This window comes from Ceratotherium simum, chromosome 33 (genome assembly GCF_057802395.1).
Source record: "Ceratotherium simum simum isolate JZ-2026a chromosome 33, ASM5780239v1, whole genome shotgun sequence".
Taxonomy (NCBI): Eukaryota; Metazoa; Chordata; class Mammalia; order Perissodactyla; family Rhinocerotidae; genus Ceratotherium; species Ceratotherium simum.
The window spans coordinates 1,572,021-1,596,847 of NC_141932.1; the positions used below are offsets into that span (position 1 = coordinate 1,572,021).

At 47.7% G+C, this 24,827-nt stretch overlaps 1 protein-coding gene and 1 pseudogene across 1 annotated transcript; one reads left to right on the forward strand and one right to left on the reverse strand.

The window, feature by feature from the left end:
* LOC147912685 (USP6 N-terminal-like protein) overlaps window positions 1–24,827 on the reverse strand; it is a 49,635-nt pseudogene that overhangs the window by 9,552 nt on the left and 15,256 nt on the right.
* Window positions 9,896–24,361, forward strand: LOC101390181 (uncharacterized). The gene is given in 6 exon segments (XM_087420985.1): window positions 9,896–10,154; window positions 14,121–14,244; window positions 15,768–15,860; window positions 15,863–16,661; window positions 16,663–17,249; window positions 18,490–24,361. Coding segments are annotated over 6 exon segments (1,737 nt in total). The 5' UTR covers window positions 9,896–10,121; the 3' UTR covers window positions 18,591–24,361.

Genomic DNA, 24,827 nt, shown 5'->3' on the forward strand with positions numbered 1-24,827 from the left:
TGGGCAGAGGGAAGGCATGGCGGCCAGGGACCTGTGGCCGGGGGAACACCCTCCCCGCGAGCCTGAGAAGCATTGGTGCTGGAACGGGAGGTGACCTGTCACTGTCCTGGGGTTGGGCTGGCCCCAGAATGCCCTGTGTGCCCATCCTGCCAAAGTCCCCATGTCCCCCACAGGGTCTGACCGTCCGGTGTCCCCCTGCCTCTGCCTGCAGCTGGCCACCCACCCTCCAGCCCCGACTCCACCCATCTCTTGTCATCACTTCAGCCCCTGAGGCCCATCTTTCACGCTTGTCTCCTCAGAACCTCCCAGCATGAGCCACCTCTGGTGGGTCCAAACCGCTGCTTGTCACTAGGCCAGGAGTGGCGACTGAGGGCCCGCAGGCAGGCGGGTGGGCCCCCGGCCACGTCGTCAGCCTCCTTCCCTCCCAGGGTGGGGTCCCCACACAGCCTGCTGCACCCTCTACATTCAGCCCTCATCCCCCAGGGCAGCCTCCTCCCTGTCGTCCCTGCTCCTGCCATGCTGCTCCTCCACTCTCTCTGCTCCGCGCCCTCCCCTCCTGATCCTGACACCTCCGTCGAGGTTTCTCCCTGCAGTTCTGACCGGCAGTGTCTCCAGAGAGCACTGCAGAGGCCTTGGGACTGACCGAGGCCCTGGCTCAAGTGTCTCAGGTGATTCCCTCCCCGGGGCCTTACCCTGTGCCATGCTGTCCTCCCTCAGAGAGGAGGCCCCATCCCAGGAGCCCAGCGCCTTTGGCCCTGCCCCAGGCTAGCTCCATCCATGTGCACACATGCCTCACCCAGTCCCATCTCCCCCAGTCTCCCCTTCTCTCCCCCAACCAATGCCCGGCCTCCATCCTGAATCTCCTCCCCGCACCAGACCAGGGGCTCAGGTCATCTTCAGCTGCCTTCACACTCCACCTGCCTCTGTCCCCTTCCCATGAGATCACCAGGCCAGGGCCTGCCTGAACGCTGCCCCTGCCTGTCCCCTCAATGTGTGAGGCCAAGCCCCTCACTGCCATGCCCCTCACTGTCCCTGGTGCCTGTCCCCACGGGGCCACTTGGCTGGGCCCACATGAGCCCTTGGAGACCTGCTGGACAGCTGCCCCAGGCTGGGCCAGGCGCCCCTCACTCTGTGGCCACAGCTGTGGAGCCCCTGCTGACCAGGCTGGATGCAATCTGCCCGGGGGAGGCAGACACCATCATGCCCTCCCTCATGCAGGTGTGGAGGCGACACTGCTGAGCAACCAGGCGCCTGGCCCAGAGCCCAGCTGCACCCCCTACCCCAAGTTCACCTCTGGGTCTCTCAGCTCAAGCCTACTGCCGACCCCGGACTGTGATGGGCACCTGGGGATGAGACTCTGTGCTGAGGAGACGGGTCTTGTCTCCAGAGAGGTGTTTCTGCAAACAGAAACCACGCCTGAGATGAGATGGGGGGTGTCCAGATGACTCACTGCAGAAAACCGAGACGGTCAGGAGTTTGCACAGCGAGAGGTCAGCATCTTCCCGAGGTTCCACTGGTGCCCCTGCTTGGCGTCCCTGCACCCCAGAAGGGCCACCGTGGTGAGGGCACAGCAGAGCCAGGGATGTGGGGGCAAGGAGGGAGCAGGGTGGCTCCTCCCTCCCCTGCATCCTGAGGGAGCCCAGGAACCTCTGACAAGGGGCACAGCCTGAGGGGCAAGGATCCACCTGCCTGAAAGGGAGCAGCCTGACAGCCTCACCTGCTCCTACAGGCTGTGATCCCACCTGGGCCTCAGCTGCTCCTAATGGCCATGATCCCACCTGGGCTTCACCTGCTCCTAGTGGCCATGATCTCCACCTCGGCCTCACCTGATCATTCTGGGCTATTATGTCTGCTCATTCCAAGGCCAGCCGGGTGTCCAGGTCCTCTTTCAGGTCTAACATGCAAGACAAAAAGAATCCAAATATTACACTGCACTGAAGAGCTTCAGAGCACAAACAAGCCTGCTCCCTGCGGCAGCTCCCCAGTCTGTCTGATCAGAGGGCGTGAAAACCCCGTAGCCAGGGTGGTTGACATCCAGCTTGGTGGATCATAGGTTCACACTCACACTTTCTAACACTCCCGCTTACAGGCTACCTTCCCAGCCCCCTGGAACTTATGTCCTCATGAGATTACCGAGTTCTCTTCAGAGTTATGAGGAACAATAACGTGGACCTGGCGGGCTCAGATCAACTGCTGACCAGCAGTGCAGTGTGCAAACTCCCAGCCCAGGGCTGGCACTGAGGAAAGGAGTGTGCAGCCGTCGGCTGATGAGGGGGTTCCTGCAGGCTTACTGGGAATCAAATTTTGCGCTTAGACACCAAAAGCACAAGCAACAAAAGAAAAAAATCAATAAACCAGACTTCATCAGAATTAAAAACTTCCGTGCTTCAAATGACACCATCAAGAAAATGAAAAGACAACTCACACAATGAATGAAAATATTTGTGAATCACCTGTCTGATAAGGGGTGTAGTATAAAAATATATTAAAAATCCAAAAGTCAACAATAAAAAGACAAATAGCCCAATTTGAAAACGGACACAGGGCTCAGGTGGACATTTCTCCAACATGATTTACAAACGGCCAACAAGCACAGAAGAAGATGCTCAACATTAGCCATCAGGGAAATGCAAATTGAAACACAACGAGACACCACTTTTCACTCATTGGAAGGCTTTACCAATAAAATGGAAAGGAACAAGTATTGGTGAGGATGTGGAGAAATTGGAGCCTCCTGTATTGCTGGTGGGAATGCCGAATGGTGCAGCTGCTGTGGAAAGCAGTTTGGAAATTTCTCGAAAGTTAAACATAGAGTTACACATGACCCAGCAATTCCACTCCTAGGTATATGCCCAAGGGAAGTGAAAACATGTCCTCAGCAAATATTTGTACATCTATGTTCCTAGAAGAACTACTCACAATAGCAAAAAGTTGGAAACAACCTAAGTGTCCACAGATAGATGAATGGATAAGCAAAGTGTGGTCCATACATGCAATGGAAACTTAACCACAGAAAGGAATGAAATACTGATCTGTGCTACAACACGGATGAACATGATGCTGAGTGAAAGGAGCCAGACACAAAAGAGCACATATTGTAGGGTTCCATTTTTATGAAATGTCCAGAATAATCAGATCCATAGAGACAGAAAGTGGATCAGTGGTTGCCAGGGGCTGGGGGAGGGGGGAGTGGACGTATCTGCTGATGGGCAAGAGATTCTTTATGGGACGGTGAAATGTAGTGGAAATAGTGATGATTGCACAACTCTGTAAATATTCTAAAACCCACTGACGTGTGTACTGAAATGGCTAAATTTGATGGTTTGTGAAGTTAAGGAAATCCACTTGCAGAAACACATTCCCACCGTCTCAGCCCCAGGAACCCTGAAGGTGGGAGTTGGGAAAGGGACATAGACTGAGAGAACTGCCAGGGGCCCTCCCAGCCACGGACACCCCTTGGTTCCTGCCCTCTAAGTTCCTCCCTGGCCCTGCACTAACCGGGGGATGTCCCTGCTGAAGGAGGGTTTGGAGACCAAAGGTCCCTAGCACCAGGCTCCAGGAGGTTCCACAGACCAGGCAAATGCCCAGTTCTTCATAGGAAATGAGAACTCTCACATCTACGCCATTCTACTAAGTCTTAACTGGTTCTAGCTGGTGAATCAGCTTAGAGAACACCACCAGCCAATTGGGAGGGCTTGAGTTTGGGGAAAAGGATTACATATTTGACCTCAAGCAGCCTCTGTGCTTGTGAGACCTTCTCTCAGGTGGAGGGACCCTGGATTTCACAATTGTGAGCAAGGCAACAGGAGGAGGGGCTTCATTTTCCTCAGTCACGGTGAAGAAACACATTAGCTGGTGGGACTGGAGGTCCTGGAGACCACCCAGATGGATGATCCAGCAGGAAGCAGGCCTTGGGGCCTGGGGCGGCAACACGTCCAGAGACGTGGGGACAGGGCTGCACTGGGGGAGCCCCTCTGTCCCCACCCCAGCCCACAGGATGCAGAGTTTTCACCCACTGGGTGTCCGTGAGTCTTGACAGGCTGGAGAGGTCAAGGCTGGAGTCTAGCACGACACAGAGGAGCCCTTCTGAGTGAGCGGCAGTGCCTTGGGTGAGTTGTCCAAGCTCTGACCTCCTCCTCCTCCACTGGACATGGCACCGGGGGCAGCAGCCTCACTCATGAGCCCGGGGAGGGCTGCCTGAGCTCGGCTCACTGTAAGTGCTTGGGGGTGAGTATCACCTTGACCACAGCCCAGGGAGGCCAGCACCACCCTCCCGGTGACCTCTGTTGCCAAAGCGGCCCAAGGGAGGAGCTAGCAGTTCACGCTCACCTGTCTGAGTGGTCACTGTGCAAGCCGCACCTCCTGTCTGGAATTGGACAGGCGGGTTGAGATGGTTGGTGCCAGGTGGCAGAGCCTGTCACAGGGAGCACGAGCATCTCCAACTGCTACAGACATGCAGCAGAGTGGGTGCCAAGAGGCAAGCAGAATGTGAGGGCTCTGCCATTCCACGGACAGTGGGGCTCCCGGTCAGCCGTGCAGATTAGCGGAGCCAGGAGAGCCCTCAGTCCTTAACCCTTGAGGGTCAAGCGCCCCAGGGAGAGGGTCTTGTCACCATTCAGGGCACAGAGCAGAGATGTGACACACTCCTACCATCCCTCACCCCAATCCCCAGGCCCTCCAGGCCTCCTGCCCTTCCAGACAGACTGTGCATCACAAATGTACACCTGTCCCCCTCACAGGTTCACAGCCTGCTTTTTTCAGTTAACGTTTTAGAAATCCTTATCATTATCTGCAGAGGTGCCTCATCTTTTGAACGGCTGTATAATATGCCCTTTTATAGATCCACCATGACTTTTTCTAGAATCCCCTGGCGACTGAAATAAAGAGTCTAGATAAAGGTTAAATGAAGGAGTTTATTTGATAATAAAAGTGAGGAACTTGGGTCCCAGGAAACAGTCCAACAGACTATTCTGAAGAACTGCTTCAAGATCTATGGATCTGAGTGCAGTTATATACTTTTTAACAAAGCAGTGCACATGCAGGAAAGGGCTTACACATCTAAAAATAATATACTTCAAAGATAACTTAAGAACTTTTTGGTTATTCATCAAACAAGGCTTGGAATGTTGGTGTAGTCTATGTGTTGAGGGAGGCAAGGACGAGGGTCGTTCATTTTCCCCTCAATCTCTGAGAAATGCAGCTGGGGAATGTGAGAGCGAGGCACCATTTACCTGTTCCTGTTGCTAATGTCTCCAGCTGACGTCTGGCCTGAGGTGTGGGGTTGCAAGTCTCCAGTTATGAGGTGTGGCATTGTAAAGTCATTCTAACAGAGGCTTAAGATGGCCTGCACGGCCGTGTGAATTTACATACTGACTTTAAACCTATACAGCTCACTTGCTAGATTCGCCTGTTAGACCAGCGAGAGGGACCACAAACGTTTGTTCACAATCCTCCCTTTTGGTCGTCATCAACCCACGGTTTTATTCATGACCAAGGAGGCGCTCCTTTGGTTTTTCTCTGACACGGTGGAGTGCCTCTCATTTCCTTACCTATCTTACAAGTCATTCACTACAAATGCACTCTGGATCGCGCCTACCTTCCTAGCTAACATGAGCCAGGCCTTGTTGTGTTGTTGTCTCCTTTGACACCTAGCACAAAGTCAGACTAACATGGTAATTAATACAGTCAAAATTACAATTCTGAATACAGTTTTGTTTTTTTTTTTTTGTGAGGAAGATCAGCCCTGAGCTAACGTCCATGCCAATCCTCCTCTTTTTTTAGCTGAGGAAGACTGGCCCTGGGCTAACATCCGTGTCCATCTTCCTCCACTTTATATGGGACGCCGCCACAGGATGGCGTGACAAGCGGTGTGTCCGTGCGCGCCCCGGATCCAAACCCAGGCCGCCAGCTGCGGAGCTCGCGCACTTAACCTCTGCGCCACGGGGCCGGACCCCTGAATACAGTTTTTATAATATCAATGTTAGTAGATGAACAAGAAAGACAAGAAAGCCATCCAATGAATTCCAAACAGATGTTGGCATATTTTTGAACTAACTGGACAATTCTTTTCTCTCCTTTATCTGCAGTTGTACTTTATGAGAAGTCTCCTCGGGCTGCTGAAGTGCATCTTGTACTTCTTGAGAAGCCAAATCTAACGTTTCCTCAGGCCATTCATTTTCCATGATCTTAACTTCAGCTGGGGTCTTAGTTCCAGCTTGCAATAGGCATAATTTTCTTTGTGTTATCATAAGTCTTATTAATCTCTGGAAGATAAATCTTTCCTATAATTTCTGTATTACACTAAACACCTGCACTGTTCATCTTAAATTCAGTTTGGTTGCAATAGTGATCTGATAGTTGAACAGTATGGCTTCTTATTCCCTCCCAGCAAAATCGTCCCCTTCCCATAGACCATATGTTGTTTTGGACAGGAGTTTTTATCACAGGCCAGGTAAGAGTTATTTTTGAATTCCACCGTTCCTGGGGGCATAGCCATATTCTTTTACGTTGTTCACAACATAGAACTGAGATAGGTTCCCTCATGGTGTCGTTTCATTTTGGGCAAGAAGGGCTCCCCAGCTCCATATAGGAAGTACCTGGTAGTTGTAGTGGATAATCTGCATCCCCACAGGTTGTACTACTTGATGTTTTTTGTTAGGCCATAGTCTAGGCTCTAGAGCTATCAGGGAACAATGGTGCAGGTGGCGGGTTCCCTCAATTATTTCCCATAGGTTTGCATGCAGGAGGGCAAGTTTTCTTCATTGCACTTAGTTTCATTTTTCAAAAATTTCATAACTTGGGCTGGCCTGGTGGCGCAGCAGTTCAGTGCGCATGCTCCGCTTCGGCAGCCCAGGATTTGCAGGTTCAGATCCTGGGCACAGACCGAAGTGCCGCTTGTCAAGCCATGCTGCCGCAGCGTCCCATGTAAAGTAGAGGAAGATGGGCATGGATGTTAGTCCAGGGCCAATCTTCCTCAGCAAAAAAGAGGAGTATTGGCATCGGATGTTAGCTCAGGGCTGGTCTTCCTCACACACACACACACACAAAAATTCATAACTCTGCAATTAGTAGATGAACCTATGAAATTTTAACATTCTGTTGGAATTTCATTAAATGTGATTTCTATTTTTGAATTGCATTACTTAACTTGACAGACTTTCCATTCAGTCCTGCAGTCTGTTTCTGCTATTATTTAAAATGGATCTAACGATTTAAATGGGTTTTCAAAGTTTATTTCAATATCTCCCTCAAATTCTACCTCATTTGTCTAATAGACATCTAAAACAGAATATGTTCAAAAATGAGGTCCTGGTGGCTCCTCCAAACCTCCTCCACTATAGTCTCGAAATCTCAGCCCATAGCAAATCCATCCTTCTGGCTGCCTGGGACAAAGTTTGGAGTCACCCTCATCTCCTGATGTATTGTGAACCATCGAGGCTGCTCTTTGACAGGGAGCAGGGAAGGGGAGTAAGGAGAAAGGGACCAATCTCTGACCTTCTGTAAGACCTGGGTTGGATTCGCCTGAGCCTGTGCCACCTGCCCAGCTTGCCATCTCTCATGGCCCACTCTGACCATCGGCTCCTATGGCGGTGCTGGCACTGAAGACCGGGGCAGGTGAGTGGAGGGTTTCCTGGGCTGCCTCACTGAGACCCTCACCCCTCCCACAGGTCCTTAGTGCCCTAAAATAGATGACGTTTTTTCCTGTACACTTTGTCTTCCTCTCTTCCTGATGTTGAATCTGGGGGCTGTGGAGGGTCACTCCCACCCTAAAGTCCTGAATCCAGGCCAGGGATTATATGGAGAGTTCCCACTACAGGAATCCAATGGGATGCAGTGTGGAAGGGTGAAATGTGGCTTCTCAGAATCCCTCTGACCCTGTGCCATCTGTATGGATGGCACCGACAGGGAGGAGCAGAGCTGTAGAGCCCAGAGACCTCAGGGTGGATTTGGCTGAACACTTCCCCAGAGCTGTGACCTGGAGCAAGTCCCCCTGTTTCCCTGGGTCTCCATTTTCTTGGGGTAAAGTGGGAATACTAACAATCCCCCTCTCTGAGTAGAGGGGAACAGAGAGGGCACACGTGAGTGTGTGCCCTCCGTGCCAGCATGGCCAAGGGAACATTGCTCTGGACACTGCTACAGTGAGATGCATATCTGGGCTTGCAATGATCTTAGAAGCTCACTCCAGTGGGAGTCTGGCCTTTGGGCCTCCCTTCCCTTTGGGCTCCACACAGCTAAGGCCTGGGGCAGAGGAAGGGTTGAGTTTGTGGGCAAAGATGGGCGGGAGTAGCGTTTTGAGAATTGCCACTCTTCTGCTAGGTCAGAGACGGTTGCAGGACAGACCGGGAACCAAGAATGTCACTAGGTTTATCCTTGCAGTCGTTGTCTATTTATCAGCAACAGGAACCGGATTCTAATAGAGAATCCATTTTCCTGGTGAAGACAATGACTTGTATTTGGAAAGCGAGTCCATTAAACTGTCCAGTGATGACAATGTGCAGAAATGAGGTGTCCCTTTAGATGTAAGTGCCCAAGAGGCCCTGTGTTTCTCTCATTGTAGCCCTACTTACTGGTAGGACTTGAATACTGTATTCATTTGTCGTCCACATGGCTCCCTTCCTCACTGCATTCCAGACTCAGTCCAATATCCCCTCCTCTGAGAGGCCTTCTTGGGTTGCCCCATCTAGAGTCACCCCAAACTCTCTGGTCTCTTCATGCTCTTTTGTTTTTGTTTTTTTCAGGATCCTTAGGGGCATTTTACATTCTCTTGATCATTTACTTGGTTCCTTTGCGAGGATCTGACTCCATCCCTGGAATATGAGCTCCTCTTCACTTTGCCCCAAAATATGCCTCTTTGACATACATTTTTTTTGTGAGGAAGATCAGCCCTGTGCTAACATCTGCCAATCCTCCTCTTTTTTTTGCTGAGGAAGACTGGCCCTGGGCTAACATCCGTGCCCATCTTCCTCCACTTTATATGGGATGCCACCACAGCATGGCTTGCCAAGCAGTGCGTCGGTGTGCGCCCGGGATCCGAACCTGCGAACCCCGGGCTGCCACAGTGGAGCGCGCACACTTAACCACTTGCCCCACAGGGCCGGCCCTGACATACATTTATTTTAAACTAAAGGCAATTAAAAAGCAGCAAACACAAGAATAGCACTCTCTTCTCCCCCTATTTGCCTAAAAGCAGTACATAAATTTACAAAGGACAAAAGTTAATCACCAGAAACAACCTCAGAACCTCATCAGCCTGGAGACAGCACCAGAGGAATTTACATAAATTTTACCAACTAGCCTTTATCCAGCATTACTTTCCCATATTAATTGCCGCCCCTAGGGACTCAAGGTACTTTTCCTTTGTCCTTGTTACTTCGCTTAAAATGTATTGTTCTTCCTGGAAGATGTTACACAAGACTCAATTCTAATCCACGTCTGAGTTACTCAGCTCTGACTCTGTCATGTATACATCAGATGTACATGTTAATGAACTTCTGTTTGCTTTTGAAGTCTTTTGTTACAGAGCCTGAGCGAAGAAGGTAAGAACAGGGTAGAGGAAAAAATTTTCCTTCACAGCATCTCAAAATACTTTAGTGATGAGTTGCAGACAACAGTCTCCTGCAGTCAGCCTGCGGCCCCTTTAAGAAGGAATGACCCTCTCCCACGCCCTTGATGCCCGGATGCTATTTCCCAGCGCCGCTCACAGTGCCCGTGGACGTTTTTCCTCAATGTCTAGCTACGGAACGCTACGCGCTGTGGGCATGCGTAGTCGTGGGAACTACATTACCCATAACCCACTGCGCCCAAGGACAGCTGCGTTGCTCCAATGAAAGAGCAGAAGAGCGGCATTTCGTGACTGGGAAGCTGTCTGGGCGGGACTTCCGGCGTCCCTTTTCTGGTGGTTACTGCGGTTTCCATGGGTTTGGTTAGGGCGGATGGTGGCTTCGCGGCTTTGGTTCGCGGCAGAGGTGACGGGACCGAGGAGGCGCTGTCCCAGCTGCAGAGGGCGGGTCTGAGGCTTGGCGTCGCCGCCCGGGGGACCCGCGCCAGGGCCGGGACAGGGACCGCCGCGCCCGGGCCCCTCCTCTCCCGCCGCTCCCGGCCCCGCTCCACCCCGGAGCCGGATGGCGGCGGCCGCGCGGAGGAAGCCGGCTCAGGTCAGTGCTCGTGCTCCGCGCCCTCCCCGCCCTCAGCCCGGCCCAGCCCTAGAGCCCCGAGTGCGGGCGCCGCTCACGGGCCTGCAGCCCAAGCCCCGGTGTCCGGGACGGGAAGGCGCTCGTGGAGCCTGTTTCTGAGAACCGGGGTGACGGGTGTGGGAGAGGGTTGCAGGGGAGGGCTCGGCGGGGGGTAAAGCCGTGCAGGGGCAGCTGAGCCGGAGGATTAGGGAAAACCAGGCTCTTGTTTCTGTCCACAGGCGACAGAGAATGTGAGGTTAAGTTGTGCTTGAGGAGTTTTCATTGTCAGGACGCTGGGAGCCACAGAGGGTTGTGAACAAAAGAGGGCCACTGCCTGAGATACGGTTCTGAAGGTTTTCCAAAAGCTGGTCTGGGGGAAGCACAGATCGGAGGAGAGATGCTAATAGTTAGGCACGCGAAGGTTGAGTCCTGTAGAGGATTGCGTAACTGGAGGAGTGTACTCAGGACTGAGGCCATAGGGAATGCAGGCCTCTTGAGATCACCTGGCTCCTGGGCTGCGTAGCGGTACTTATCGGCCTGAGCCCGTGGGATCCTGGCCGTGGTTGCCAGACTCGCAGATGACCTTTCCCTTTCCACCGATTCCCCAGAACTGCAGAATGGCATAGGGATACTGGTGTGTGTCCTTTATTGCAGGTCCTCCCTAGTCCTCACCCATCCTACCCACATAATCTCTGGGATAATGGTGTTCTGGGATTGTTCTGCCACTCTTCCAGCCCTTGGGCCTGGGGACCTTGAACAGGCACCAAACCCAGAGTCCTAAGTCCATGCATAAGATTCTTTGGAGTGGTTCCTGTTTTTGGCAATCAGAAAAAGCTGTGGAAGCTTGCCCTAGGCATGGGTACAAGAATGTACAAAGACTTGGAGGGAAGGCTGAACTGAATTAGGGACCTACAGGTATCCTACTTTCTCATGGGAACTGGGAGCAGTAAGGTAGGAGTCAGGTCTGGAACAGCTCTGTGAGAAGTTGGGTGTCTCTTCTGGAGGTGGTGGGAGCAGGGGAGATATGGAGCGGTTAAGGCAGGTGATCTGACCCTGGTCGCATTAGGCTCCCTGTAGCTGCAGCATGAACAGTATGGGTGTGAGGTGGGTGGTAGGAAGATGAGTGTTGGAGTACTACTGCAATAGTCTGGGTGAGTGTAATGGTAGCTGGATCAGGGTGGTGGCTGTGGGGTGGTTAATCATGGTTGGGTTCTGCATCAATGTCTTGGGTATGGTTGCCTGCATTTTCTAATTTTGAGGTTGAGAGAAAGAGAGAGAGGAATTAGGGATAACTTGAAGGTTTGCTTTTAGCAGCTGGAAGGATGGTACATCCATCAACTAAAATGGGGAAGTCCATAGTAAGTAATTGTCAATGGAGATATCAGAAGGATTTTTTTTTTTCCCAGGCTACTTTTTTTTGAGGAAGATTCGCCCTGAGCTAGCCACTGTTGGCAATCTTCCTCCTTTTTTCTCCCCAGAGCCCCAGTAGATAGTTGTGTGTCATAGTTGTACATCCTTCTAGTTGCCGTATGTAGGATGCTGCCTCAGCATGGCTCCATGAACAGTATGTAGGTTCACACCTAGGATCTGAAGTGGAGCACACGAACTCAACCGCTACACCACTGGGCTGGACCCAGAAGTTTTTTTTTTTTTTTTTGGTGAAGATCAGCCCTGAGCTAACATCTGCCAATCCTCCTCATTTTGCTGGGGAAGACTGGCCCCTGGCTAACATCCATGCCCATCTTCCTCTACTTTATATGGGACGCTGCCACAGCATGGCTTGACAAACGGTGCATCAGTGCACGCCCAGGATCCGAACCGGCGCACTTAACTGCTTGCATCACTGGGCCGGCCCCCTGGACCCAGAAGTTTTTTTATGGCTTGCTAAGGGTATGAGATGTTTCAGAAAACGGTTTGTGGGCATCTGGAACTCTGAGGAGGAGTTCAGGATTTTTTTAAAAATTATTTATTTATTAATTATTATTTTTTTGGTGAGGAAGATTAGCTCTGAGCCAACATCTGTTGCCAATTCTCCTCTTGTTGCTGAGGAAGATTGGCCCTGGGCTAACATCCATGCCCATCTTCCTCCACCTCATATGTGGGACATCTACCACAGCACGGCCTGATAAGTGGTACGCAGGTCCGCGCCCAGTATCCGAACCTGCAAACCCCGGGCCGCCGAAGCGGAGCATGCGAACTTAACCACTAGGCCGCTGGGCTGGCCCCAGGAGTTCAGGATTTAGACTTCTGCAAAAGGTAGTAGAGAGTATGTGGACCAGGGAGGAGCTGTAGGTTGCTTTAATATGGGGGATCCTGGTCAGGATGATAATGGTAATAGTAGCCCAGGAAGAAGAGGGTGGGCCTACTTGTAGCCGTGGTTGTGGGTGTCACAACACAGAGAGAGGGTTGGGGAGAGCATATGGTTTGGTATGTGGCCAAGGCCTTTGAGGAATGAGTGGAATGGAGATGGGTGCTGGAGGCATAGGAGGAATTGAAATAAGATGACACTGAGGCTGAGACTGGTGCTTATTCACTGCTCTACAGATTCACGAGGACGTTGCTGTGACCCTTGGTGGAGCCTGGGTGTTCCAGTAGGCTGGTGGATTCATTTATGGGCACAAGTGGTCATCCGTGAGACTCCCTGGGGATGGTGTAAAGGGCCACTGGGGCTGGGCCTTGAATGAGGGTTAGGTGGAGACAGGAAAGCTGTGACTGGTGAGGGTACATCAAGTGAAGGAGGGCCATGGGTATCTGAAATCTGATGTGGTTGTCAGTAGGTGAGGTTGAAGCAAAGAACAGTCAGAGAGAGAGGCCTTCATAGCAGGACTCAAGGTTGCCTCTGTCAGTGGGGACCATGAGAGTCTGGGGTAGTACTTGATCCTCATTGAATGTGCCAAGCATTCTCTGGACCACGTATGCTAAGTAAGGAGAGGTCAAGGAGATGACTGTGGTGAAGGGCAGGAGGTGACTGCGGCTGTGGGAGTGCAGTTATGAGAGAGAGGTGTAGTAGAAAGAGTGATGTGCACATGGAGAGGGAATGTGAACTCATGGTCCCAGAGTCCTGGTGTAGGCCTAAGAGTGAAGGCTGAGCCCATGTTTGGTGGGGTCTGGGAGAAACGAATGATCTGTGGACTCTCAGGGGAGTTGCCTGAAGAAGGGGGTCTGGGGCCCTACAAGTTAGCCCCAGAGCTTAAATGCCATCTACCTGTCTCCCTGCCTGTTGTTGAGGGCTGACACAGTGATCAATAGGACCATGATGAGACAGTGGGCATCAGTGCCCACTGAGCTTGGAAATCTTCACTGATGTAGGGAAGAGAGGAGGGTAAGCAGGGAATAGATTAGGGAGGTGTTGATATTAGGATCCTTGGAAAGAGATGATCATGAAACAAATTGTCTCCATCATGGTAGGGTTGTGTGACCTTTGAAGTTGTGCCTGTGGGAATGCAGCTGTGGGAGAGAAGTGTGGTTCAAAGAATGATGCGCACATGAAGAGGTAGTGTGAGCTGATGTCCCCAGGTCCCTCGAATTGGGGTCATAAGGGTGAAGGGTGATGCCATGTTTTTTGTGTCTTGGAGGGACGATCTGGGAGACCTCACAGGTAGTACCTAACAAAACCAGTGTCAGATCACTCTCACCTTCCATATAGCCAGCTTCTCTCCCTAACCCATGTTCGCAACACCCATCACATTGTCAAGAGGCAGTGTGGCCTACATGTCAGGCCCAGAGCTCAGATATCATCAGTCTGCCCATCTGCCTATTGTTGCTGTGGGAGGACATGGTACCAGTGGGAATATAAGGAGAGAGTGGCTCCAATGGCATGGAGGTCTGGTATCTTCTGAGGTGGGGAGTACAGTGAGCAAAGGATGGATGTGGAGGGTGGGGGATATGATGAACTGGGAATCCTAGGAGAGAAGCTGATCATGGAATGAACTTTCCCCCTTATGACAGGGTATGGACTTTGGGGATGTGGCCAGTCACTTCTCCCAGGAGGAGTGGAGGCTCCTTGATGAGGCTCAGAGATTCCTGTTCTGCGATGTGATGCGGGAGAACTTTGCTCTTGTAGCATCTGTGGGTAAGACCTTCACATCCCTCCTGGTGCCCTGAGGTGATGTCCTGCCTTTCGGTTTTCCCCAGCGTTAGTTCTGTCTTTCTGACATCTGAACTGTGGGCTCTGCTGCTTTCCTCCACTTTCTTGTCATATATGCTGTGTGTGCCAGCATGGAACTGTGTGTTATGCCCTGAACAATCGACTCCCCAAGCAGTCCTAACACTTGTGGCATCAAAAAGTGCAGGGAAGGGTCTGAGTGTCAGGAGTCTTACAGTCAGCTTAGTGGATTCCTCCTTGCTTGCCTTCTCCCTGGCAGGGTGACTACATCTAGATCCATGGCGTCCAGTTTTCCACCTTTCTCAGGCTATGTCTTCTTTGTGACTGCCTTGGCCAGGTCATGGTCGTTACTGCCATGAACCATGAACAGTTCTTCAGTTGTCTTTTGTTATATTTTCTTTTCTTTGTTTTTTTTGGTTGAAGAAGATAGTCCCTGAGCTAACATGTTGCCAATGTTCCTCTTTTTGCTTGAGGAAGATTGTCCCTGAGCTAACATCTGTGCTATCTTCCTCTATTTTCTATATGGGATGCCAGCATGGCATGGCATGATAGGTGGTGCATAGGTCAGCTTCTGGGATCTGAACCCATGAACCCTGGGCTGCCGAAGTGGGGCAGGTGGACTTAACCATTACACCACTGGGCCAGCCCCAATATTTTCTTTTCTGAATACTATTGTGTGCCAAGTGGCTCTGGGCCAGTCCTGATCACTCACCTATGCTGTCTTTCATTAAGACATATCATTTAGGTTGTGAGTAGTTCCACAATGGAGGGTATAGGGATAACCCTGGTTGCTTCACAGGGTAAGCATGGCAAAATGATTTCAGAGGAAGCCTGGCTCTGTTGAGTGGAAACTAGGGGAGGACATGACATCAGGGCTGTGTTCACATCATGCCAGGAACCTGCCATGTGTCCAATAGTGTTTTGGTGCAGTGTCACTGGCCATACCTCATTTCTACCTCTTCTTCCCCTTACGTGACACTTTGCTCACTTGTCATTTCGACTTGGCTTTTCGCCACCTCCAACTTCGAGGCCTCTGTGTATCACCTGTTCCTCTGCAGTATTCTCCAGCATTGACCTGCACTTGTGTCATGAAGTGTGCACATATTCCTAAATAGTCGTTGAACACCATTTACTCAGTTACAATTGAATTTTATTGGGACAGGACACAACTAGCCTTCCACACAGTGTGCCCATGTCACCAGCAGACCAGGTCCTGCTGAAGGCTATTGGCAGAGGAGTGATTTGGAGACTCTGTGTGTCCTCCATGTGGTGTACCCCATCCTTGTGTCTTTTGTCTGGTGAGATATTTCCTATTCTGCGATCCTCAGAGACCTGGTACTGCTAAGCAACCCTTCTTCCTGCCCCCAAGTCCCTTGTTTTCAGAACAATCCCTTGGACCCAACTTGTTGTGTCTGACACAACTTTGTAATGGGGCTTTCCACACCCACTGAAGTTAACTTAACATTTTCTCAACATTTCTGTGCTTTCAGGTTGTTGGCATGCAGCAGAAGATGAGGAGGCCCCTTCTGAGCAGAGTGTACCTGTAGGAGAGTCACTGGTCAGGGCTTCTAAGGCAGGTCCATCCACCAGAAGACCCATTCCTGTGAGATGTGTATCCTAGTCTTGAAAGATATTTTGCCCCAAGCTGAGCACCAAATAATATACTCTTTGCGGAAACCATACTTGGATTGCACATGTTTGAGATGTTTTTGTTTCACTGCAAACCTTCACCAGCAACAGAGGCAAGGCAGTGAAGAAAAGCCTTGGAAAAGAGTTGTGCATAGGGCCTCATTTGTGATGAGCTGCAGCCTTTATATGTCAGGGGAACCTCTCACCTGTAGGGAGGTTTGAGTGGACTTCCTGGCCACTTCTGGCCTTTTCCCGCACCAGGCCACTCCCAACAGTGAGGAGCCACACAGTGACAATGAGAGTGGGCAGGCCTGTCACAGTGGGAAAAGTCATTACAAGTGGGGTGAACGTGAAGACTCTGCCAGCCACAACCACACACTTGTACAACATCAGAGTATCTCCTCTGGAGAAGAGCTTTATGAGTGTGGTAAATATGGGAAAGCCTTCAGCTGCAACTACAGATTTTTTCAGCACCAGCAAGTTCACACTGGATGAAGTCCATGTCACTGTGGTGAATGTGGAAAATTCTTGAACAAAATCTCTGACCGTATTAAACATCAGAGAATTTGCACTGGGGAAAGGACTTATGAATGCAGTGAATGTGGAAAAGTCTTTATCCACAAATCCAAACTCATTCACCACCAGAGACAATACCACACTGGAGGAAAGCAGTATAACTGTGGCCAATGTGGGAAATCCTTTCCCCACGAATCTTACGTCATTCAACACCAGAGAATTCATACTGGCACAAGTCCTTGAGTGCGGTGAATGTGGGAAATCCTTTAGCTTCAAATCCTCCCTCATTCAACGCCGGAGAGTTCACAGTGGAGAAAGACCTTGTGAATGTAGTGAATGTGGCAAGTCTTTTAGCCGTAAATCTGACCTCTGTAAACACCAGAGAGTTCACACTGGAGAGAGGCCTTATGAGTGCAGTGAATGTGGCAAGTTCTTTAGTCAAAGCTCTGGCCTTTTCCAACACCAGAGAGTTCATACTGGAGAGAGACCTTATGAATGCACTGAATGTGGCAAATGGTTTAGACAATGCTTTAGCCTTATTCAACACCAGAGAGTTCACAATGAAGAAAGACCTTATGAGTGCAGTGAATGTGGGAAGTCCTTTAGCCGACGCTCCACTCTTAATGAACACCAGAGAGTTCATTCTGGAGAAAAGCTTTATGAGTGTGGGGAAGGTAGGAAGTCCTTTAAACAAAGCTCTAGCCTTTGCCAACACCAGAGAGTTCACACTGGAAAAAGACCTTACGAGTGTACTGAATGTGGGAAATCCTCTATCTGCAAATGTTACGTCATTCAACACCACAGAATTCATACTGACTCAAGACCATGTGAGTGGGGTGAATGTGGGAAATCCTTTAGATAATACTCTGTTCTTGTTCATCACTTGAAAGTTCATTCTGGAGAAAAGCCTTATGAGTGCACTGAATGTGGGAAATCTTTCAGATGATGCTTCGGCCTTATTCAACATGAGAGAATTCATTCTGGGGAAAAATCTTATGAGTGTAGGGAATGTGGGAAGTCCTTTAGACAAAGCTCTACCCTTTTCCAGCACTGGAGGGTGCGCACTGGAGAAATACCTTATGAGTGTACTGAATGTGGGAAATCCTTTACCCACAAATCTATCCTCATTCACCACCAGAGAATTCATACTGGTACAAGACCTTATGAATGCGGGAGAAAAGCCTTATGAGTCTGGGGAATGTGGGAAATCCTTTAGTCAAAGCTTGAACCTCAGTCAACATCAGAGAGGTCACTCTGGTGAAAGGCCTTGTGAGTGCAGTGAATGTGGGAAGACTTGTACTTAAAAATCTCACCTCATTGAACAGCAGAGAGTTCACACTGGAAGACTTTATGAGTGTAGTGAATGAGGGAAATTGTTAGCCAAAAATCTAACTTGCTTAGACACTGGAGAGTTCACAATGGAGAGAGGCCTAATGAGTGCAGTTCATGTAGGAAATCCTTTACCTTCAAATGTGACCTCTTTAGACACCAGCAAGTTGATAGTGACACAAGATTTTATAAATGTGGGGAATGTGGGAAATCTTTTGTCAAAGTGCTAGCCTCAATTGACACCAGAGAGGTCACACTGTAAAAGGCCTTATGAGTGCAGTGAATGTTGGAAACCTTTTACCCAGAAATCGGATCTTTAGTCACCAGGCAGTTCACACTTGAGAAAAGCCTGAAATGTGTCAGGAATGTTTTCTTTTTTCACTCAGTGTGATAACACTGGAGGGGATTCTGTGTGAGAGACATTTAACTGAACATAAAACTCTTTTGTCCGAACACAGACTATACGAGATTGTTCAGAAGTTTCAGGTATGTGGGAGGCTTTAAGGAGATGCAATGCACTATGTAACCTGCTGAGGACTATTGCCAGATGTACATCACTGCAGTTTCTGTGGCTAAAGCCATTTCATCTCTACTATCTGGCACATCTGCACAGTGTACATCAGTAATCACCCCAGTGTGCTCAGAAAAGCTGACTTCTGTGTTGTCCCATTTCTTTGAGGAAATTATGAATAGCCCAAGCCCTTCACAGAGTCCTCATTCGTTTTTCTCTGGCTTTAGGGAATGGACCTGACCCAGTTTCGGTCCAGAGGACCCATCCTCAGCTTGCTATGAAGGCCACCTTTTTCAGTGACATTGTTGTTCTCATGTCATGCTTGTGATGTACTCCTCCAAATTCTAATTCTCCAATCTGGAAACTGCTTGCTGCACATCGTTCTGGTTTATGTTCTTTTTGTAAAGGTATTTTTGTCTTTGCCCCTTTAATTTCATGGTTCTGTTCACTGTGTGGGGTGATTTGAAAGCAAAATTGTGATTTGTCAGCATGTTGGGGTGACCAGATTTTGTGGGGATCCCAAACTTTCTGTCCTTCAGAAGGGACAGTATGATGGCAGAAATAGCTCTTTGTCCAACATTGTTCTAATTTGCATTGCTGCCCAGGGCCTCAAAAGAAAGACTGCAGGGTTTTGTGGTCCTAATTTGTGGTCTGGTGCCACAATTTTTTGGGAGGCCAGAGGTCACCCTGAAGGGGAGACCTTTGTTATGACAACCCTTTGTGCTTCTGTGAACAGCAGGAATTTTATTCCTTTGTTCATAGTGTCTATTACATAGTTCCCAGCATGTTGAGGGGACCTCTTCCCCAGGTCCTGCAAAGGAGCCCTGTGCTATAATGTACAGAATTTCACAGGGTAGTGTCATTTGTTGTAAGACTGTAAGGGTCAGGTGGAAATGTAATTGCTACAGAAACACTGGATTAATAGGGAGTGGAGAAGATTGTAGTAAATTGGATGCAATATGTCTCTTCTAAAAGTTTATAAACATACCCATATTGGAATGTGTGATCAATGTGTACAAAAGTCTTCAGGACCTTTGTAGCTGTATTTCCTGTAGCTGAGTTCATTGAGAGAGAAAATGATCTAATGTTCGGTGGATTCCCACACTTCTCTGGTCTGTTCACCTCTGGGCCATTGCTCTATAGGCAGAAAAACAAGGACAGAGAGAAAAGTGATCCAGTTGTCCAAGGATGTGTCCTTTGTGATGCAGCCAGCATTCCTGTTGATTCAGGTGACAGCAGTCTTTATTGCTTGCTGATATTTGCTGCCACTGAGGCAAGGCTGCCTCTCTGGGGGTGTGAGGAGAGAGATGGTGGGGTCCATGTAGGGTTGCCAACCTTATGTTCTAGGAAAAGAGAGACACCTAGGCTTTCATTTTTAGAACTTAGTTAAGGTATAATTTGTATAATTGACAGGCAGGCAAGTGTACTTACCTAATGTGTACATTTGCTAAGTTTTGATGTACATATACAGCTGTGAAACCATTGTCATACTCGTGAAAATGAACTTATCTGTCACCCACATATTTACCTTGTGGGTGCCTTCCCCAGCTCTCCAGGTGATCATTGATTTACTTTCCTTTACAGTAGATTAGTTTTCCCATGATTTAAAATAGGTATCATAGGAGTGATGTCAGCATCATGGCAGAGTGAGCTTCCCCCATTGAACTCTCCCCCTCTAAGACACAACAAAAAGGACATTCATATTCCGACAGAAGCTAGTCACACAACACAGGGGACGTCTGAGGCACCCAGGCAGCTGTACACCTGAGGACGGAGGTGCTGGAATCCCCAAAGTAAGTGGAAGGAGGTAAGAGGAACTCCCTTCCTTTCCCAAGAACCGTGACCCAGAGAGTGAGACCATGCAGCTCTCGGGGCGGGGGGGGGTGAGGGGCAGCTTGCTGCATGGAAACCAGCATTCTCCAAGACTGCTAACAGCCCATAGGGATCTCCCTATGGAGGGAGCAGTACTGTTGTGAGGGTACTTGCAACAAGCTAGCCCCTCAGGAGAGCAGAGAGACAGAGCAAGGCAAGAAACCTCTGAGATTGGGGAGGCGAAAGTAAGCTCCCTTCCCCCACCCTGCCTGCCTGACCAGTGCTTCAGCACAGCAGCACTTGTGCTCAGCCCCATCCCCAGATGCAGCAGCCCCCGGGCACATGGGCCCCACCAGTAGTGGGGTGAGCCAGCTCCTCCTTTGACCCAGAGCACTCCAGCTCCAGCTTCTTTGGCCCAGTGGCACTCCAGCTCCTGCTTCTTTGGCCCAGCGGTACTTCAGCTGCAGCTGCTTCAACCCACCGGCACCCGAACCCAAGTTGCTTCAGCCTAGCTGAGCTCCAGTCCCAGCTGTTACCCTGCTCCAGCTCCAGCTGTTCCCACGCTTCAGCCCCAGCAGCCTTGGCTTAGCCACGCTTCACATCAGCCGGAGGCTAACAAGTGTGCCTGTGGATGAGGCGGGCCAGAATACACAGCCCTTGACCCCCGCCTGGTGGCAGCAAGAGGAAACTGTGACCATATATTTTCACTATGAGAAAAAGTAAGCCAACACCGACAGGCACTATGCGAAAATATATTAAATATCTGGACCAAAAGGAAAATGACAAGCATCCAGAAGTCAACCCAGAAAGCACAGAAATGTATAACCTTAGTGACAGAGAATGTAAAGTAGTCATAAAAAATCTTGATGAAATATAAGAAAACAGACAATTCAATGAAATCAGGAGTTTCTTCACAAAAGAGAAAACCATAAAAAAAAAAACCCAATCATAAATCTTAGATAAAAAACACAATAGAGGAGATAAAGACAAATCTGGAAGCCTTAAGCATCAGAGCTGACAATATGGAGGAAAGAATTAGCAATATTGAGGACAACAATGCTCCAGATGGAGGAGGAAAGAGAATTAAGACTAAAAAGAAATGAAGAAACTCGCCAAGAAATAGCTGACTCAATTAGAGAATACAACATAAGGATTATAGGTATTCCAGAGAGAGAAGAGAGGGAAAAAGGAGCAGAGAACTTTCCCTGAGAGGGAAACTCATAGCAATACAGGCCCACCTTAACAAACAAGAAAAAGCCCAAATAAGCAACCTCAAATTATGCCTAACAGAATTTGAAAAAGAACAAAGCCTAAAGTCAACAGAAGGAGAGAAAGAATAAAAATCAGAAATAAATGAAACTGAAATTAAAAAAAAAAAAAGTAGAAAGGATCAATGAACCAAAGAGCTGGTTCTTTGAGAAGATAAACAAAATTGACAAACCCTTAGCCAGACTCACCAAGAAAAAAAGAAGGCTCAAATAAATAAAATTAGAAATGAAAGAGGAGAAACTACAACAGATACCACAGAAATACAAAAGATTATAAGAGAATACTATGAAAAACTATATGCCAATGAATTGGGTAATGTAGAAGAAATGGATAAATTCTTAGACTCATACAACCTCCCAAAACTGAATCAAGAAGAAATAAAGAACCTGAATAGACCTATCACAAGTAAAGAGATTGAAACAGTAATCAAAAACCTCCCAAAAAAGAAAAGTCCAGGACCAGATGGCTTCTCTGGAGAATTTTACCAAACATTCAAAGAAGACTTAATACCTATCATTCTCAAACTATTCCAAAAAATAGAGGAAGATGGAACACTTCCCAACACGTTCTATGAGGCCAACATTACCCTGATACCAAAGACAAAGACAATACTAAGAAGGAAAACTACAGACCAATATCCCTGATGAACATAAATCCAAAAATCCTCAACAAAATATTGGCAAACCGAATACAGCAATACATTAAAAAGATCATACACCATGATCAAGTGGGATTTATACCAGGGACACAGGGATGGTTCAACATGCGCAAATCAATCAGTGTGATAGAGCACATTAACAAAACGAGGAATGAAAACCATATGATCATCTCAATAGATGCAGAGAAGGCTTTTGACAAGATCCAACATCCATTTATGATAAAAACTCGCAACAAAATGGGTATAGAAGGAAAGTGCCTTAACATAATAAAGGCCGTATACGACAGACCCACAGCCAACATCATACTCAATGGGGAAAAACTGAAACTCATCCCCCTGAAAACAGGAACAAGACAAGGGTGCACACTCTTGCTGCTCTTATTCAACACAGTACTGGAGGTTCTGGCCAGAGCAATTAGGCAAGAAAAAGGAATAAAAGGAATCCAAATTGGCAACGAAGAAGTGAAACTCTTGCTGTTTGCAGATGACATGATCTTATATATAGAAAACCCTAAAGAATCCATTGGAAAACTGTTAGAAATAATCATCAACTGCAGCCAAGTTGCAGGGTACAAAATCAACTTAAAAAATCAGTTGCATTTCTATATACCAACAACGAAGTAACAGACAGCTCAAGAAGACAATTCCATATTCAATTGCAACAAAACGAATAAAATATCTAGGAATAAATTTAACCAAGATAGTGAAAGACCTATACAATGAAAACTGTAAGACGTTATTGAGTGAAATCAGTGATGACATAAAGAAATGGAAAAATATTGTATGCAGTTCAATTGGAAGAATAAACATAGTTAAAATGTCCATACTACCTTAAGCAATCTACAGATACAATGCAATCCCAATCAGAATCCCAAGGACATTCTTTACAGAAATAGAACAAAGAATACTAACATACATATGGGGGAACAAAAGACCCCAAATAGCTAAAGCAATCCTGAGAAAGAAGAACAAAGCTGGAGGCATCACAATCCATGACTTCAAAACATACTTCAAAGCGATAGTAATTAAAACAGTGTGGTACTGGTACAAAAACAGACACAAAGGTCAATGGAACAGAATTGAAAGCCCATAAATAAAACCTCACCTTTACAGGCAGCTAATCTTTGACAAAGGACCTAAGGACAAACAGTGGAGACAGGAAAGTCTCCTCAATAAATGGTGCTGGGAAAACTGGACAACCACTTGCAAAAGAATGAAGTAGACCATCTTCTTTTGCCATAGACAAAAATTAACTCAAAATGGATCAAAGACCTGAAGGTGAGACCTGAAACTATAAAACTCCTGGAGGAAAATATAGGTAGTACACTACTCATCATCAGCCATAAAGGGATCTTTTCAAATTCCATGTCTACTCAGACAAGGGAAACAAAAAATAAACAAGTGGGACTTCCTCAGATTAAAGAGCCTCTACAAGGCAAGTGAAACCAGGATCAAAATGAATAGAGAACCCACCAACTGGGAAAAAATGTTTGCAAACCATATTTCCGACAAGGGATTAATCTCCATAATATATAAAGAACTCACACAACTGAACAACAACAACAAAAACAACCCGATCACAAAATGGGCAGAGGAATTGAACAGATACTTCTCCAAAGAAGATATACTGATGGCCAATAGGCACATGAAAAGATGCTGAACATCACTAATCATCAGGAAAGTGCAAATCAAAACCACACTAAGATATCATCTTACACCCATGAGAATGGCTATAATCACCAAGACAAAAAAGAAATGTTGGAGAGGCTGTGGAGAAATGGGAACCCTAATCCACTGCTGGTGGGAATGCAAACTGGTGCAGAGTCTTTGGAAAACAGTATGGAGATTCCTCAAGAAATTGAAAATAGAAATACCTTATGATCCACTATCCCAGTACTGGATATCTACCCAGTGAACCTGAAATCAACAATCCAAAGAAGCTTATGCACCCGTATGTTCATCACAGTATTATTCACTATAGCCGAGACATGGAAGCAAGCCAAGTGTCCCTCAACTGATGATTGGATAAAGAAGCTGTGGTATATTTATACCATAGAATACTACTCAGCCATAAAAAAGACAAAATTGCCCCATTTGCAACCACATGGATGGACCTGGAGGGTATTATGTTAAAATAGGCATCACAGGGTATATACTTTTTTTCCTACTGGTTTCCTTTATGCTGCATAATTATTTTGAGATTCAACAATGATGCCTATGTGAGTAGTTAATTCTTTCTATTGCTGAGTAGTATTCTGTTCTATGGATAACCACTTTGTTTATCCATTCATCTGTTTATGCTAATTTGGGTTATTTCCAGGTTTGTGGTATTACAAATAAAGCTACTATGAATATTTCCATCAGTGTTTTAGATGTATGTATGTTTTCTTTCTCTTAGTAAGTAAAACTCTTACATTGTAGGTGAATGTTTAACATTTTAAGAATTGCAAAACTTTGATTTAAAATGGTTCTCTCCCACCAAGAGTATATGAGAACTCCAGTTCCTCCCTGCCAGCACCTGCTATGGTCAATCATGTTTAATTTTAGCCCTTGGTGTAAATGTAGTGGCAGCTCAGTTTGGTTTAAACTGCATATCCTGAAGAATTCATGATGTTGAGCATTTTTCATGCTTTTATTTACCTTCTGTTTGTCTTTGGTAAAATCTCTGCTCATAATCTTTTGCCTGTTTTCTTTATATGAATTTATTACTTTAACAAATATGAAGACAGTACAACAATGAAGACATGTTGGAATTTCACTCATTCATCAATGATTTGAATGACTTCTTTGCCATATGAAACAGTTGTTTTTGAGTACTGGAAGGAA